At 33.8% G+C, this 18,424-nt stretch overlaps 1 protein-coding gene across 2 annotated transcripts; it reads left to right on the top strand.

The window, feature by feature from the left end:
* The first annotated feature begins 12,437 nt into the window (after positions 1 to 12,437).
* LOC111384893 (metal tolerance protein 4-like) lies at positions 12,438 to 16,927 on the top strand. 2 transcript variants are annotated; one of them, XM_023009235.1, is made up of 7 exons: positions 12,438 to 12,645; positions 14,851 to 15,023; positions 15,166 to 15,364; positions 15,542 to 15,720; positions 15,808 to 15,958; positions 16,182 to 16,315; positions 16,461 to 16,927. In XM_023009235.1, exons 1-7 carry the CDS (start codon positions 12,471 to 12,473, stop codon positions 16,638 to 16,640), a joined length of 1,191 nt encoding a protein of 396 aa, XP_022865003.1. In that variant the 5' UTR covers positions 12,438 to 12,470; the 3' UTR covers positions 16,641 to 16,927. The 2 variants fall into 2 exon arrangements, with proteins under 2 accessions (XP_022865003.1, XP_022865002.1); XM_023009234.1 differs by lacking the exon at positions 12,438 to 12,645 and adding an exon at positions 13,760 to 14,527.
* Positions 16,928 to 18,424: the final 1,497 nt, after the last annotated feature.

The following is an 18,424-nucleotide window of genomic DNA, read 5'->3' as shown; positions in this document are numbered from 1 at the left end:
TCTACATTCAATTCAACAAACGTAATTGCTTAAGGGCAAATAAAATCATAAATATATTTGAAAGACGAGAATCAATAGATACCCGAGACTGAATGAAGTGACTGCTGAAAGAGATGTCGCTGCACAATAGAGCTCGTAATTAGATGTAAAACCCTAGTGGGAGATATTCCTCTTTATTTAAAGGGGTGACCGTACATTTACACCTTTGCCCCCCAGATCAAATTGCGCGTTTTCATGGGCTTATACACGAGGCAACTGCATATAAAGAGGGGAAAATTGCAGTAGCGGTCCTAAATCTTTTTAACTTTTGCAAATTTTACCCTAATCCTTATTTTGTGTCAGTGAAGGTCTCTAACCTTTCATAAATATACAGGTGAAGTCCAGATTAATGGAATACATCTATTTGACTGTTAGTTGACCAAATAGTTGATTTTGACTTCAATTTTGACCAATTTTAAAAGAACAAAAGGATAACTTTGCATTTTTCTTTTAACTAAAAAATTAAATAAAAAACCAAAAAAAATAAAGAAATATACCCCAACCCCCTACACCAAACCACGCCCACCCCTTATGAAAGCATAAAGGCTGATGACCGACACTTTCTTCTTCCTCGACTCCCAACCACACCGGTGGAACCCAAACACGCTTTGACAACAACATCAAACAGGAAATGCTGGCCCAGAAGTACCCGCGAAGCTGAGGGAACTACAGTCCATACCCTACAATCACAACTAAATACTCAGCAAGAATACTATTCACATCAAACTTCAATCGGGTCACCAAAATTTGTTCCACTGAAGCTGAATAGAAGCTAATGATGATGGTAATGAAGGAAACCTTAGAGGAGTGCCCACTGGAGAAAGACCAGTGGTCAACAGCAAAAGAGAAGAACATGTTCTTGCTAAAAAATTGGGCGAGGGCGTTGGATGAGGTGTTTGAGAAGGTCAATGAAGAAAAGTGAGCGAATGATGGGGAAAAAAAGATAATTATTACCGGAGAACTTGAGCAATTTGAGGACCAAGAAGAGTAATATATGATAAGATATGAATTTGAGGACCAAGAACTTGAGGAATTTGGGGAAAAAGGTGTAGAGATGGAGGGAGATTGCAGTGTCTAGGTTTATTAGGTGGCTAATAAAGGTTGGAGAGGGTTGTTGTAGGGATGGCAATTTGAACCGTCAAAATAAAAAATCGCGGTTAATCGAATCGAATGGGACGAAAAAAATCGAACCGATGGTGCAATGGGGCGGATATGATTTTTTATTTTAATGAACCGGTTCGTGGCGGTGCAGGTATGGTATTTACACCGTCGAATCGAAACTGAACCGATTACCAGCTAAAAAAAAAACAATTGGATTGATTATTGGGCTTTACACTACTTTTCTATCTAACCCAAAACAAAATCCCCCCCATTACATCTACCTGACTCAACCGGCCAACTCACTTACCATTAGTTCATAATAATAGCATTAGTATGACAGTATATCAATGCAAACCATACTCTCCACAAACCACAAACTCACGCACAGCTTCTTTTATTGTTATTTTTTTCTATTATGTGTAGAAAATTCTAATTCTTCATCATATTCTAGAGCTTGTGCAACATTTAGCGAGAAGGAAACTGACGAAGAGGTGCATTTTTTTATTTAAATCTTAGTTAAAACCATTCTGTAATAGGTAGTATTGTTGTATTCTCTACTTACATTTCTTATTTACTATATATGAATCAACTTTGAATGTTGATCTATGCTAGTAAGAATTGTGGGGAAGAATGAATCAAGTAACTTCGATGCCTAACATTTAAGAATGAAGGAAAAGTTTAGTATTGTTATATTTATAATATTGTTTGTTAAATTTGTATTTTCCAATTGAAAATTGGGATAATGTTTGCATTTTCGTTTGGAATATTTTGTTTTTTTTTTCATTGACTTTTTTCATAAATTGTTTTATATCAATTTGGCGGATTAACCTATAAAAGTAATTTATTTTCTTGGTTATTAACCGAACCAATTTATGTGGTTATGGTGCGGTTATGGTATGGTCAAAAAATTGGTGGTACGATTATGGTTTTGGCCGAACCGACCCATAACCGAACCGTTGCCAACCCTAGGTGGTTGTGGTTGTGGTTGTTTAGGTTCCAAGATTTTTTATTTTTCGGTTAACCTCAATTCAGTTTACGTTGTCGACGGTTGTCTGTGTTGTTTGTAGTTTTGGGGTTAGGGTACAGTGGGCGAGGGGCAGAAGATGAAGATTTTCATTTTCCTTTTCCTTTTTCTTTTTCTTTTTTTGATTTCTTAATTTAATTTTTAACTTATTTTTAGAAATAATATGCAAAGTTACCATTTTGTTCTTACTAATATGGTCACAATTGGAGTTAAAGTCAGTTCTTTAGTCAACTAACAATCAAATGGATGGATTCCATCCATCTGGACTTCAACTGCATATTTATGAAAGGTTAGAGACATTCACTGGCACAAAATGAACGTTAGGATAAAATCTGCAAAAATTGAAAATATTTAGGACCGCTGCAACAATTTTCCCTATAAAGAGGTGTTTAAATTTTGTGAAAATTGCGACAACGGTCCTTAACCTTTCATTTTTTTTGTGGACTTTATCTTAACTTTCATTTTGTGTCACCCACAGTCCCAAATTTTTCAAAAACATGCACTAGGTCCAGATTGATGTAAACCGTTAGTTGATTTGGAATATGTAAAAATTGGATATTTAGATCATTTTAAGTAGGGGCTAGGGGTGGGCGCGGGTCGGTTCGGTTCGGTTCTCTTTAGAACCGAACCGAACCAAACTTTTCGGGTATCTAGTAAATGGAACCGTCGGGTCCAAATATAATTATAGAACCGTTCGGGTTCGGTTCCATTCGGTTCGGTTCGGATCGGTTCGGTTCCGTTCGGTTCTGTACTATAATTAAATTTTTTAACATTTATAACAACGTTATATAAATACGACTAATGATACATTTAATAGTTTTGGAATGTCAGAGATTAGTAAACTACCTTGTTCAAATGATCACTACGATCAAAGCTTCAGTCGGGGAAAGTCACGGCTTCGATCGGAGGTCAGAGTGTCGGCCGACGATTGTATAAGTTTTGGAATATTAGATAGACTGCAAGAGTGAGTGTGAGAGTCGAGACAACGTTATGCACTTTATTGTAGGTGTTTAGGGTTATTTAGTGGATTTGATCTTGTTTGGCTAAGAAATGAAATAATAAAATGGGTAATTGGGCCAAAAATTAAAAAATTAGGAATGAAACAAATTATTGGGCCAAAAATTTGGATTTAGAAATCATTAATTTGTTAATTTGTTTAGAAAAAATTAAAATTAAAATAATTTGATTTACTCAATATAAAAAAAAATTAGAAAGATTCGGTTCTTATTCGGTTCTTCGGTTCTTGGTCTAGAACCGAGAACCGAACCGTACCCGTCGGTTCTCAATTCAGATACCCGTTCGGGTATTTAATTTGACAAGAACCGTCGGGTTTGGATCGGTTCGGTTCGGGTTCGGTTCGGTCGGTTCGGTTCGGGAGATTTGCCCAGCCCTAGTAGGGGCATTTTTGTCAATCTCGTAATAACTTTATATTTTTTAATAAAAATATACTCATAAAATATGGAATAACTAAATAAAAATAAATAAAATCAAACTTATCTTTTATTCCTCATCCCCACTCCCACCCCAGCCCTCAAAATCGAACCAAAAAATGGACGAAAAACTCAACGACGGCACTACAACCACCACCACCATCAAACCAGAACCACCTGACGTCACAACTCAAACCACCACCACAACGACCAACTATAACCACCACCAACACAACCATCGCTATACCCACACCCACATTTGAGCCTACTTTGAAGCACTTAAACACTAACCAACCACCGCCCAAATCACCGAATATCTATACCATCTGTAGGCCTTCACTTCTTTCTTCACAACCACCACCCACAACCATCGCCGCCACCACCACCGCTAAACCCACACCCACATTTGAGCCTACTTTGAATCACTTAAACACCAACCAACTGCCACCCAAATCACCGAATATCTATACCATCGAAAAGCCTTCACTTTTTTCTTTACAACCCACACAACCACCGACCACAACTTTGGGGGATTTGACCAAAAATTCGACCCAAAACAGGCTGCCACACACTAAAAAATGGATGGAATTCTCACCTCCGGCGATACCCATGCCAAACCCACCTTCTGAGTCAACCAAACACCTCAATATGCACCTATTGATACCTTTGTAACATCAAACAAAGCTGTAACTCCAAATCTACGATCAATTCTTCAAACAACGAACTCGAACCTTTCAAATGTTAAATTTGACGCTGGCGGTGCAACCCACGATCGCAGACCACTTGTTCTAGGTCTGCCTCATCAAGGCGCATATACTAGTACCATGGGATTTGGTTTTGGTTGATGGTTGTGGTTGTGGTTTGATGGTGGTGACGGCAATTGATTTTAGTTTGATGGTGGTGGTGGTGGTGGTGGTGGTGGTTGGTGGTGGGGATTGTTGTTTGATGGTGGTGAATTCGGGTGGTTTTGGTTTGATAATGGTGGTGGTGGTTGTGGTGTCGACGATGGTGATGACAGTGAATTTTCTGTCCATTTTTTGGTTCGATTTTAGGGGTGGGGTGGAGTGTAGAAGACAAGTTTGATTTTTTTTTTTTTTTTGATTTACTTATTCCTTATTTTATAAATATATTTTTATTGAAAAATATAAAGTTATTACGAGATTGACGAAAATCTCCCTACTTAAAATGGTCAATATATCCAATTTTTACATATTCCAGGTCAATTTTTACATTCACAGGGCAAAGCCCTTGAAGAAAAAAGAGGAAAATATAAAAAAGAGATATGAAATGAGAGAGAGAGAGAGAGAGAGAGAGAGATATGAAGAAGTGTGGTATAGTATGATTGGCTATGGGATGATGTGGTGAGTAGGAGTAGGATTACTTTATAGTAAGAGTATTCAAAGGGTGTTTGACACCCAATTTTATAAAAAAAAGAATTTTAGAATAATCAATTGGTGGAGAATGCATGAATGAAAAATAAGAAATTTTTTTTTGATTTACGTGTAATATTACTTTAATGAAGAGTGTATAGTTAAAACGAAGAGAGAGAAAAATATATTTTGATAAAAATGAAAATCAAATAGGCCTCAATATTATTTTTCTTTCTGAGACAAGTGGTAAAAAATTGTGAAAAAGAAAGTACGTACAAATTTCAATTTGGAAGAAAATGGGTTAGGTGGGGTTGTTGTGAGAAGCCGTGAGATGGATATACGGTGAATGAATTTGTGGGTGTATATACAATGAGCATGTTTATATATTATTATATTAATATTTTATTGCATTACTACTTGATTTTTAGAACTATCTTATGAGATTGTTAGTTATGAAATATGATTCTTATAATCTATTAGTTATGTATTTTTCCAATAACATTTTGTTACAGGCTTTTGAAGCTGAGGCCAGTTTGAGTTTATATCATTAAGCCCATGTTGTCTTGCCATTATTTAAAAAAAAAAAAAAAAAGTTTTGAATAGTAATTTATTGGAGAATGCATAATTAAAAAGTGGAAAAAATGTTTGAATTTATATGTAAAATATTTTATTATGTAAACATGTGATTGCAAATGAGTATGAAAATTTAAAGAGTTTTATTTTAAAGAGAGACAAACAGGGGCTAACTAGAACTCCACGACCACCATACTTTTTCAATTGAGGTAGCAGATTTCAGACTTTCGCATTGCCATCACAGGGAATTCCTTTTATCTAATGAACTAACCCAATCTTTCAAACATTTTAATTACTAACATATTCATGAATTTCAAATTTTTAAATAAAATCCTTTTCTTTTCTTTTTTTCTAACACACAAATCTTGTCAAAGTTAGTTGAATTGACGACCGTATACGAAGAAAGTTGTGCAAAATGTTCAAACAAGACAAATTTTGCACCTCAAAGTGTATGTAAATTTGTTTGAGTTATTTTCGTATTTATGTGCGCAAGTAACTATTATTTTCATTTATTTTTCAATATCTGAGAAATTCTTACGAACAAAATTCATTTGAATGCACACTAGATTTGAAGGATATTTAGAGTTTGACTCGGGGCTCGAGGTCTCAATCGTGCCCCTGCATTGTTGGGAAATGTGAGAAGTGATCTGCGTTGCTTTTATTCCTAGGAGTGCAATGAGGTGACTAAAAAGCACGCTGCATTCGTGTACCATTTAGAGGACTATACGTTTATTTGTTGATTTGTACTTGTAAAAACATGCTTTCATGTTTTTAACCGAATTTAAGTTATGAAACTTACTTGAAAATTCCAAAAACGGGGTTGAATTTCCTGTCTATTGATTGTTTGTCTCCAACACCGTCTTGTACCCGCTTCTTGGTCAAAATTCGATCACCAAGGAAGAAGTTTGTTGTTCACAATCCAAGAACCCAAATTGAGATGTAATTTTCCCAAAAATCAAGCCTCCACCCACATCCAATTTTTACACCTTGAAAGAATCCGAATTTTGAATTTCTTTTGAATTTTTTGTAGTTGGTTGTTGGTGGAGTGGGCGTATATGGGAAGTTATGGATTAAGGAAGGATAATTTTCAAATTTGATTTTCAACTCCTCCCTCCAATAATCATTTCCATGCAAAGTGGGTCGGGTCGGATCAACTTACATGGGCCATCCGTTTTCTTCCAACAGTACTCTTTCTATGTTTCACTTTTATGAAAAATTTTATTTTTGATGAAAACAATAACTTTATTATTTGAGTAATCTTATGTAACCTCACTAGAGTTGCAATCACAACTTATCTGTTGTTAGATGATATGTTAAATGAATGATGAAATTAAATGAGTTATTTAATTTCGCCTGTCAATTAATGTTATATTAGTTCCTCCTAGACTGGGAGCTAAATTGTAACGCCCCAAATCCACTACACATTTTACTTATTTATTTGTTTATTTATTTTATTTTTTTTAAAGATTTGAAGTGTTACCAAAAATCCTTCTTTTATAGTTTAAGCAGAATTTAACACTAATGTATAAATTTTGGTATTAAATCAATAAGGTGAATTCGGCAATTCAAAATAAAAATTTGAAGATTTATCTAGCCTAAAATACTACGAACCAAATTGCCAACTTATCATGTTAAATAACATAAATATCAAATCTATTAAAATAACATGCACGGAATTAAACATAAAATAAAAATTATTCTTGAAATAGAAATTGGCAAATAATCCTATAACACAAAGACATGAATATGTTCTTCAAATGAGATTTCTTTGTAAATTATTATTTCTAGAAATTTTACTTAGCGACTCCATGAATATTACTCGAGCAATCTGTCATGCGTCCACACGACCCGTTTTAATCTGAAAATTTAGGAAGGGTGAGTATTTTAAAAAAATACCTAGTAAGAAAAAAAACGTGCATATTCTTATCACAATGATATATTTACAAAAATGACATGACATACTGACATTTTTTAGATTTAGAGCGAACTGGTCGCGACATCCAATAGCTCAAGGAATTTCATAAGAATCCCTATATCCCATAGGATTTACATACTTGACCAAAACGCTCCATCCCGTAGAATTTAACATAAAAATCGACCTGAAGGCCTTAACGTAATCCATGCCAAAAATTAAAAAATATCAAGGGAATAAGAATTAAATCACTTGCACTTTTCTTACCTCAAATGATACCAAAAATTTCTGAAATTGACTTGTGCAATAAACTGTTATTTCTTTTCAAGAGTGTGTGTGTAGACATGTGCAATGCATGTGGGTGGGTAAAAGAAAAGCTCTTCACATAGTTTACATATATATACCTGTATAATTTTGTGATTGTCCCAAACAATTTAATGAATGATAAATTTTCAATCAATCCGATTCAATGATAGGACGGTACATTGGAATGAGGTTACAAGTATTAAATTAAATGAATTGTTTGATGGTATTTCAAATACCACGGATGAGAGGTTACACGTATTAACTTAAGTGAATGGTTTTGGTTTCGTGAGGTTTCAAGTTCTCAGAAACGCAAGTCTCCAATGATTATTTTATTTTATATAATTATTATTATTATTATTATTATTATTATATATATATTAATAAAATATAAGATTTAGAATATCTTACTTCAGATCAAGATAACTCGAATATGACTAGTCAAAAATTATTTTTTCTTGAGCCAATTTATGTTATTTGACACTAACTACAAAACGAGTATAGTATCAATATATTTTTGTCAACTTTTGAAATATTTAAATATTCGATCCAAATAAGTTACGATAAATTAAAAAGTATACGTATACAAAATAAACCATTTATGCAAATAAGTGGACCGTGTTTATCACTTCAACTTTTCGACTTTAGTGTGACGACAATGTTGGACATGGATTATTTTATTTGATATATTACCAACATTAAATTTAGCCCATGTGGAATAAAATTAAAAATTCGAAGTGCCCCCTTAAAATAATTTCGTCATCAAAATTATCTTATTTAGTCGAACAGTTCTGGATACTTGGCTTTTATTTCTTCTTCTTTTTCCCAAGTAGCCTCTTCGAGTTCATGATTTTTCCATCGAACCTTAACCAAAACAATTTCTTTATTCCTTAATGTATGTGTTTTCTTTTCGATAATTTCCAAAGGAGTCTCTTCATATGTTAGATCTCTCTGTACCTCCAATGAATCATAGCTTATCACATGCTCGAGATTATGCACATACTTTCTAAGTATCGACACGTGTAATACATTATGTACTGCTGATAGTCTAGGTGACAATGCTAGACAGTACGCTACATTCCCAATTCTATCTAGAATTTCGAAAGGACCTATGAATCGAGATCTCAACTTTCCCTTCTTGCCAAATATAAGAACTCCTTTTATGGGTGCCACTTTTAGAAATACTTTCTCACCGACTTCAAATTCTATCAATTTTTTCCGTTGATTTGCATAACTCTTCTGTTTATCTTGGGCAGACTTTATTCTATCCCTAATTTTATCAATTGTTTGCACTGTCCTTGCAATAATCTCTTGACCCAAAATTCGTTTTTCTCTGACTTCATCCCAATGAATTGGGGATCGACATCTTCTACCATAGAGAGCTTCATAAGGAGTCATGCCAATAGTAGTTTGAAAGCTATTATTGTATGCAAACTCCACTAATGATAGGTTTGACTCCCAACTACCTCCCAAATCCAAGACACGTGCTCGGAGCATGTCTTCTAAGATTTGAATAGTCCTTTTAGACTGTCCATCAGATTGAGGATGGTAGGCAGTGCTGAAATTTAACTCTGTCCCCATAGCTCCCTACATGCTCTTTCAAAATTTAGATGTAAATCTTGGGTCTCGATCTGAAACGATGGATGTTGGAATTCTATGCAGCCTGACAATTTCCTTAACATATAATTAAGCAAATTAATCCATACTATAGTTCATTCTTATGAAAAAAAACTCGTGTTTTTTTATAACGACCCGGAGGCCGGATCTCTGTATCCAAACCATTAGCTTACGTACTGTCCGCTTTGGATGGGTCTTGCATTCACTTGCACCTTATGACTTTCTGTTGCGTCCCCTAAAATTCGAACTCATAATATTTCCCTTAAATAAGACTTAAGTTGAATCCTGATACCAATTGAGGAAATTGTCGAATTCATCTTATTGATTTAATACCAAAATTTATACATTAGTGTTAAATTCCGCTTAAACTATAAAAGAAGGATTTTGGTAACACTTCAAATCTTTTTAAAAAAATTAAATAAATAAATAAGTAAAATTTGTAGTGGATTTTGGGCGTTACAGTTTGATATCAGAGCCCAGTTCTACCTTTCTGGAGATCGGGAAAATATATGTATATATAAAATAAAATACATATTTTATTTTCTAGTCCGTTAAATATTTACGATTTTGATATTTTGAGAATTAGTTGAATTTATTTTGTGTAACCTGTTGAAATATTTTATTTCTCAATAATCTTTTACTTAATATTTTAAAGGAGGCTTAATTGCATGATTAATCAAAATAAGTGTAATTTCTGTTCAATTATAAATTATAATTGTTGTTTATTGCATTATAACATTTACTTTGAAGTAATCAAATATCTGCCAAGAGTTAAAAAAAATAAAAAATGATCATCACTTGTCATAATGGTTGTGAAGTTAAAATATTTTCTTACCGTCCAAGTTTCAAATCATGGCTCCAACAAAAAATTTAGAGAAAAAACTCCAATTCCTTCTTCGTCTTTTGTAACGATCTGGGTCTCTGTATCCAAACCGTTAGCTTACGTACTGTCCGTTTTGGATGGGCCTTACGCCCACTTGCCCTTCACTACTTTCTGTCGCGTCCTCTAGAATTCGAACTCATAACATTTCCCTTAAGTAAGACTTAAATTGAATTATGGTACCAATTGAGGGTCGTTACATAGCATTGCTCTTATTGTTTAATGAAAACAGATGGAGTGTCATTTTTTTATTGGTTTGGACTTCACATACGCTGAGCATAAACATATAGAGGCCTTACCTCCCACGGCCGGCAGTAGAAAGCCAAACTGAGCCACTGAATTAACAAGAGGCTCAACCAAGTTGTACCATTACAACAAATGTAAAAGAAGAAAGATGATAAAGAGACTAGCTTGAACAAGCAGTCGATGCTTCTTTGAGTCGGGATTCTTTTGTTTTCGTGTTCGTTCTGAACAAAGGTTATAATCACTAACATTGAAGTTTGCTTCGTTGGATCCCTCATCGGCACTAGTTAATTGTTTAGCATTTCAACTTTATCAGAATTGTCCAAATTTACAAATGGCTTGTCCGTATATGTTTGAAATTAAAATTTATATATTGTTTCATGGGCTGCAACATGTCTGCTTCTGTGCCTAATAAAAAAATAATAATAATAATTAGCTGATAAATAATAGAGCAGTGACGCTGCATGCTAACATTACTTTCAATTGAGGTAGCAGATTTTAGACTTTCGCATTGCCATCTCATGGAATTCCTTTTATCTAATGAACTAACCCAATCTTTCAAACATTTTAATTACTAACATATTCATGAATTTCAAATTTTTAAATAAAATTCTTTTCTTTTTTTCTAACACACAAATCTTGTCAAAGTTAGTTGAATTGACGACCATATACGAAGAAAGTTGTGCAAAATGTTCAAACGAGACAAAGTTTGCACCGCAAAGTGTGTGTAAATTTGTTCGCGTTATTTTTATATATATGTGCATAAGTAACTATTATTTTCATTTATTTTTCAATATCTAAGATATTCTCATGAACGAAATTCATTTGAATGCACATTACGATTGAGGGATATTTAGAGTTTGACTCGGGCCCTGAGGTCTCAAGTGTGTCCCTACATTGTTGGGAAATGTGAGTAGTGATCTGCGTTGCTTTTATTCCTAGGAATACAATGAGGAGACTAAAAGCACGCTGCATTCGTGTACCATTTAGAGGACTATAAGTTTATTTGTTGAATTGTACTCCTTCTATGTTTTCACTTTTATGAAAAATTTTATTTTTGATGAAAACAAGAGTTTTATCGTTTGAGTAATATTATGTAGTCTCATTAGAGTTGCAACTTCAATTTAAGTGACATTAGATGATAGATTAAATGGAATGTGAAATTAAATGAGTTATTTATTTTCACCTATCAATTAATATTATATTAGCACCACCTAAATTGTGATTGTAATCTCAAAAAGCTAAATAGCATTGCTCTTACAGTTTAATGAAAACAACTGGAGTCACTTTTTTTATTGGTCTGGACTTAACTTACTATGAGCATAAACATAAAGAGCCTTAATGAGTGGGACCAACCCTAACCTCCCACGGCCGGCAGTAGAGAGCCAAACCGAGCCACTGAATTAACCTAGTTGATACCATTACAACAAATGTAAAAGAAACAAGACGATAAAAGAGACTAGCTTGAACAAGCAGTCGATGCTTCTTCGAGTCGGGATTCTTTAGTTTTCATGTTTGTTCTGAACAAAGGTTATAATCACTATCATTAAAGTTTGCTTCCCCAGATCCCTCATCGGCACTAGTTAATCGTTTAGCATTTCAATTATTTCACCACTCGTTTCTATCTATTTATAAATTCTTCTCGAACAGAATTGTCCAAATTTACAAATGGCCTGTCTGTATATGTTTGAAACTAAAATTTGGGCTGCAACATGTCTGCATCTGTGCCTAATAAAAAAAATAATAATTAGCTGATAAATAACAGGGCAGTGACGCTGCATGGTCAATTTCTTGAATGACGACTAAATCTTAGGTGAAGACCGTTGTCAGTATTAAATTGCATATTTAAATTTTTAATGAAGTAACAGACTGAAAAATAATCACTCATATTAAGTTAAACAAATTACAGCTGTCCTTTGCTTAAAATAAAAGTGTACAATGGGATTTGCATTGAATTCTTCTTCAATCTTTGATAAAAATGGAGTGTGAGAAAGATTTGAAGAAACCCTTGAATTATTATGGAAGGAACGATGTTTTGAGTCAAATGAGATGTGATTTCTTTCGAAGACTACCAGACAAAGTGAAAGGTGGAGTGGATCTTGAGGATCTTGTCGATAATGTTGATCTCTCTACTGTGAAAGGCCTCCTTCAAGGTAGTACTCTACTCTTGATTCAGTTTTTTCTTTTTCTTTTTCGATCTCGTTTTAGATATCACTATAACTGAGGAAGAAGTGCAGATCAACTCATCTAATTTGAAGAAGAGATTGGTTTAGATCGATAGTCGAGTCATTGAACTTGAAATTTTTCTTGAATAGTCACTGTACTTTTCAAGTTGTTTGTCTTCCATTCTTCACTCTAAATTATTTATGATATTAGAGATTTCGTTTACGACTTTATCAAAATCATTTAATTTTCAAGTGAAAATAGGAAGAATGACTAATAAGACGTCAATTCTTTTCCCATGCATTTTTAACCCAAGAGTATGAATATTTCATGATACAGCAGCATATAATTTTTTTTCCCACTCCCCCCCCCTCCCCAAAAAAAAAGGTCTATTTCGTTTTCTTTGTCTTTAAAAGTATTGATGTGATCGTCAATAAATTATTAAATTACCTATAATCATTGAAAATTAGTGATCGAGCCTTCAGTTTGGTAGGTAACAATGTCAGCGTTATAATTGAGATTGGTTTACCTAATTACCTATAAATTATTATTAAATGAGTTGGCACTTTTGGCTCATTTTACAAATTGTGATACTTGATCTGAATCTCGTTTTTCAAAAAAAAAAAAAAAGAAAAAAGAAAAAAGGGTTTAACCCCAACCTTGAGAGTCCCCCACTGCCCCTGCCCTAGAGTATCGTGAGAGAGGTAAATCGCAGGTTATGCCTCCAAGAATACAGGGTGGAAGGCTGTTTGTACACTTACACTTACCCAAGAGCTAAATCCATATTTCAGGATTCGAACCCTTGACGCGACAACCTCAAGCAAAGCTGGATTTCTCCATCATCCCCTTTTACCACTTGGAGATATGCACTGGGGGCTGAATCTTGTTTTTCGAATCTATAAATACAAGACATATTTTGAAATCGTTTTAAATTTAATTCTAAGATAATAAAAACAATATAAAATACCTCTAATCTAGTATAGCCTCGATTTGATTTATATAAAAATTAAATTTTTAATAGATTTTGACAGAAGTTGATAAAATGTGTGGTTGAAATTAAATTTTGACTTTAAATCAAATTTTAATAATTTTTTTTAATTTAATAAAATTGGGACATGAATTTATTCTGGTGGAATCAAGACGACTGTTTTACGAAAATAAATAGTGCGAAATTTATGGACTTGTATTTGCAAATGGAAATTGATGACTTATTGCATGTGGGTATGCAGACACTGACAGTCAAATAATTAAGGTTTTGCTAATTTGTTCTCGGATTCTCTAAAACCCACGTGTCACACTCTGCAATATTGATGCATGCATGATGCATCTCTCCAGACTAGATATTGAATGAATTAATCAACAAAATTCTTCAATTTCAATCCCTCCTCCAAGCTGGTGAATTTGTTTCTGCGTAAAGCTTTCTTGGGATTTTTTTGAATTTATTCGCATATCAAAATTGTATCTCCTTATGCGTGTTAGAAGAAAATCCTGATAATAGGGCAGTTCTGAGAGTAGAAATTTGAGATTTATGAACAAGGTTTTGTGATTCCGATTGCTGTATCGGAAATTGGAAATTGAAAAAAGAAACGATAAAGATTGTGATTATCGAGGAAACCCGAGCCTCCCAAATATTGATCGAATAGAATTACAAATTCTTAAAGAGATTGTGCTTTGGTTTTGGGAATTGATCAATGGATGTGAAAACGCCATTGTTGTCCGTTGAAGAACCGAAGCTGAACAGCGAAAATAGTCGTAAATTTGTTGATCTTAGATGCGATTTCTTGTCTAAACTTCCTGAGAAAATAAGGAGAGGACTTGATCCTGAGGCTCCTTTTCGTTTTGATTTCCCTACAACAACTGCTTTGGCAAAAGGTACGCCATATTCATGTTTTGTCTTGTCACGGTATAGACACTTTCGTTTGGGAATTGTTGTTTCCTTTGATTGCTTGGACAGAAAATTCGACTTGATTATGGTTATTCAGTTTGTCAATGTTAGACAGAATGGAAAAACAAATACTCGGTAGTAAGAGTCTACATTCTTGGTCATTTATTGTCATGATCGCCTTGTTTTTTCACTGAATATACTTTGAATCATAAATTAGCAAGTTTCAATTAGGAGATAGTTATCTGTCAAGGTCGAATGTAGAGTTTGTTTCGTCTTTCTCAATAATTCACATAACTTCATCTCGTACCAGGTGAGAAAGAATACTATGAAAGACAATTTGCCACCTTGAAGTCCTTCGAGGAAGTCGACTCGCTTGATTCCCCTAACGTCATTGATGAGGAGATAGATCGTCAAGAGCAAGCGCAACATGAAAGGGCAATGAACATTTCTAATTGGGCGAACATTTTCCTGCTTGCATTTAAGGTACATATTCAGATAGTCAACAATTACACACTGCACAACGGCAGTATAGAATTGTTTTATAGCATTCTCTTGATCAAGTTGAGCTACAACTCCATCTTGTTTCCAGTTATGTTACTGAATCAAGTATCCGAATGAACTGCAGATTTATGCTACGGTCCAAAGTGGCTCCTTGGCCATTGCAGCATCAACTCTAGATTCATTGCTTGATCTTATGGCCGGGGGAATACTATGGTTTACCCACTTGTCGATGAAAAGCATAAATATCTACAAGTATCCTATTGGAAAATTAAGAGTGCAACCAGTAGGCATTATCATCTTCGCTGCTGTCATGGCAACCCTTGGTAAGCAGTGTTGCCACCTCTCGTCTACTCTTAGATATTGATATTGAATATCTCTCTGTATTTAATAGGTCTTCCCAATGAAAAGCCCAGTTGAGTAAAACCTGATAATCACTTGCAGTGAGTGACTATTATACAGAACTTGTATCACGATTGTGCGTTGAGTATTATTTCTTTCAGGTTTTCAGGTGCTTGTACAGGCTGTAGAACAACTTATCAAAGCTGAACCTTCAGGAAAGATGAGTTCATATCAATTGATCTGGTTGTATGTCATTATGCTGACAGCCACTGGTGTGAAACTTGTTCTTTGGATTTACTGCAGAAGCTCTGGAAACAAGATTGTTCGAGCCTATGCTAAGGTCTTTTGCTAAATTTTTAACTTTCAAATAACAAATGAATGCATAGCATTTTTTTGTACTCAGCCTATTCTTTGACTATGACATCAGGACCATTATTTTGATGTGGTGACAAATGTGGTTGGTTTGATTGCTGCTGTTTTGGGCGATAAATTCTACTGGTGGATTGATCCTTCTGGAGCTATACTTCTTGCTTTCTATACGATTTCAAATTGGTCAGGAACCGTGCTGGAAAATGCAGGTTTCTCCTCATCCTCTATTAGCATGGTAACAGGACAGTAAAACTAATTCAAAAACTGGACAAAATTATCAGTATTTTCCGAATACTTTTCATGGGATGTCCGCATCTATAACAGGACAGTAAGACTAATTCAAAAACTGGACAAATTTATCAGTATTTTCCAAATACTTTTCATGGGATGTCCGCATCTAAGTGTCAAATTGCTCGTTGCTTCTTCTTGCAGTTTCTCTGGTGGGACAATCAGCTCCTCCAGAAGTATTACAGAAACTCACATATCTTGTCCTAAGGCACAGTCCTAAAATAAAGCGGGTTGATACAGTTCGCGCTTACACATTCGGTGTTCTCTACTTTGTTGAGGTAAGATAAATCGACGTGGGTTTTCTCCACACACTCTTGAACCTTAAGAAGTAACCTTAACAGTTAACGACACCACTTTTTGTGAAGTCTTTTAGGAATTCAAGAAATAGTTTTATGCAATTTTTAACTTTGAACAATACGATAGGTGGACATAGAGCTTCCAGAGGATTTGCCATTGATAAAAGCCCATGCAATTGGAGAATCATTGCAGATAAAGATTGAAGAGCTTGCTGAAGTTGAAAGGGCTTTTGTTCATCTCGATTATGAGTGCGATCACAAGCCAGAACACACTATTCTCAATAAACTCCCTAATACGGACCCTTAGATTCAAATGTTGTGATCATAAAAAGAGCAGTTTGCTGTTATTATCGCTGGTAATGCATATCGAGGAACTCTGAGATTATATAACAAATCAAGGAGATTCCAGGACTGTAATTTGTGTCTCAAAAATGCTTGATCTTTTCTTGCTTAGATAAATAGCTCTCAGCATTTCCTTGAATGCTCTATGAAAGACATCTATGTTGAAGAAGTCAAAATTTTGATTAGTACTATGTGGTTATGGAGGTTATTATGGGCAGTGTTCTATATTCGACGGACAATTTCACTTTAAAACATCGTGCTGTCACGAGACTCAATCAGTCGATAAATTTTATTTCTGCATTTTATTATTCTGCATACTGCAACTAACTATTTTTCCAAGTTTGAATCTACATTCTTGGTCATTTATTGTCATGATAGCCTTGTTTTTTTCACTGAACATACTTTGAATCATAAATTAGCAAGCTTCAATTAGGAGAGAGTTATCTGTCTAGGTCGAATGTAGAGCTTGTTTCGTCTTTCTCAATAATTCACACGACTTTATCTTTTATCAGGTGAGAAAGAATACTATGAAAGTCAATTTGCCACCTTGAAGTCCTTCAAGGAAATCGAGTCGCTCGATTTCCCTAATGTCATTGATGAGGAGATAGATAGTAAAGAACAAGCGCAACATGAGAGGGCAATGAACATTTCTAATTGGGCAAACATTGATAACTTATGATAATTAAACAAGTACTCATAATTGACCTAAGTACTAGTAATGCTGGCATGAAACTATTTATAATTTACTTTTCATTAATTTATATATTAATGCCTATTGAAAATTTTCATAAATATTCAACAATTACATAGCAAATTTAAATAACTAAATATTAACTTTTTTTTTTTTTTAATAATGAAATTAACGTGTAGATTGAATGAGAGATTAAGGATGAAATGATCACATCATTTTTTAATTAAGGATGAAATTAATATCTTGCAAAATTGATGGACAAAAATTAAAAGTAATTCAATTTTAAGTTGTTTATATTCGTATAATTTTTCTCCATAGTTCTTACCGCGAAGAATAGTTTTATCTTGTGGCAGGATGTTGTTTACTATCACGTCCACTTTATTATATTTCCTTCTATCAATCTCAACTTTTCAAAACCAATTACAATCACTTTGTCCGTTATATATATATATATATATATTTTAAATTTAATTTTTTTATTATTATTATTATTATTATTATATATATATATATATATATATTATTTTTTTTACAAATGAGTATATGTTATAATATTTTGTGTGAATTAGTATAGTTATGGTTGATTTACTCATATGTTAAAGTATACTTTGGTCAATTATTTAATTGTAATATTGTTCATGCGCGATATTGGATATCAAACTATAGTAAAATGGACATATATTTATTAGAACAATTTGATAATTCATATAATTGACGTTAAATTTTGAGAAATGAGAATCATTTCACAAAATTACAAAAATCAGTTCACTCCAAAATAGAAAATATATCCCTACTATATAAAAAGGGGAATGTGAGAGCACTGTAGAAAACAACAGTGTGTTGATTCATCTTTACTGTAGCATTTTTGTTTTATTTTTTTTTTTCAATTGGGGGCCAAAAACGATGCCATTTGCTTGATATATATTTTATTTTATTGTACACTACTTTCAAATTTACTGTAACATGCAATTTTCATTTCTTCACCACTCTGATATAGATATATATAGTAGGGATATAAGAAAAATATCACTTTTATATAAAAAAGAAGAAGAAGAAGA

This window comes from Olea europaea, unplaced genomic scaffold, assembly GCF_002742605.1.
Source record: "Olea europaea var. sylvestris unplaced genomic scaffold, O_europaea_v1 scaffold3037, whole genome shotgun sequence".
Taxonomy (NCBI): domain Eukaryota; kingdom Viridiplantae; phylum Streptophyta; class Magnoliopsida; order Lamiales; family Oleaceae; genus Olea; species Olea europaea.
The sequence above is the reverse complement of the archived record's forward strand: the minus strand, read 5'-3'. Positions and strand labels throughout refer to the sequence as shown.

Excerpts from the sequence above, each read along its gene's own strand:
- LOC111384893 (XM_023009234.1), top strand. The coding sequence starts at position 14,347 with ATGGATGTGAAAACGCCATTGTTGTCCGTTGAAGAACCGAAGCTGAAC. Across the intron at positions 14,528-14,850 it reads AACAACTGCTTTGGCAAAAG|GTGAGAAAGAATACTATGAA; the intron begins GTACGCCATATT and ends ATCTCGTACCAG. Across the intron at positions 15,721-15,807 it reads TTGTTCGAGCCTATGCTAAG|GACCATTATTTTGATGTGGT; the intron begins GTCTTTTGCTAA and ends CTATGACATCAG.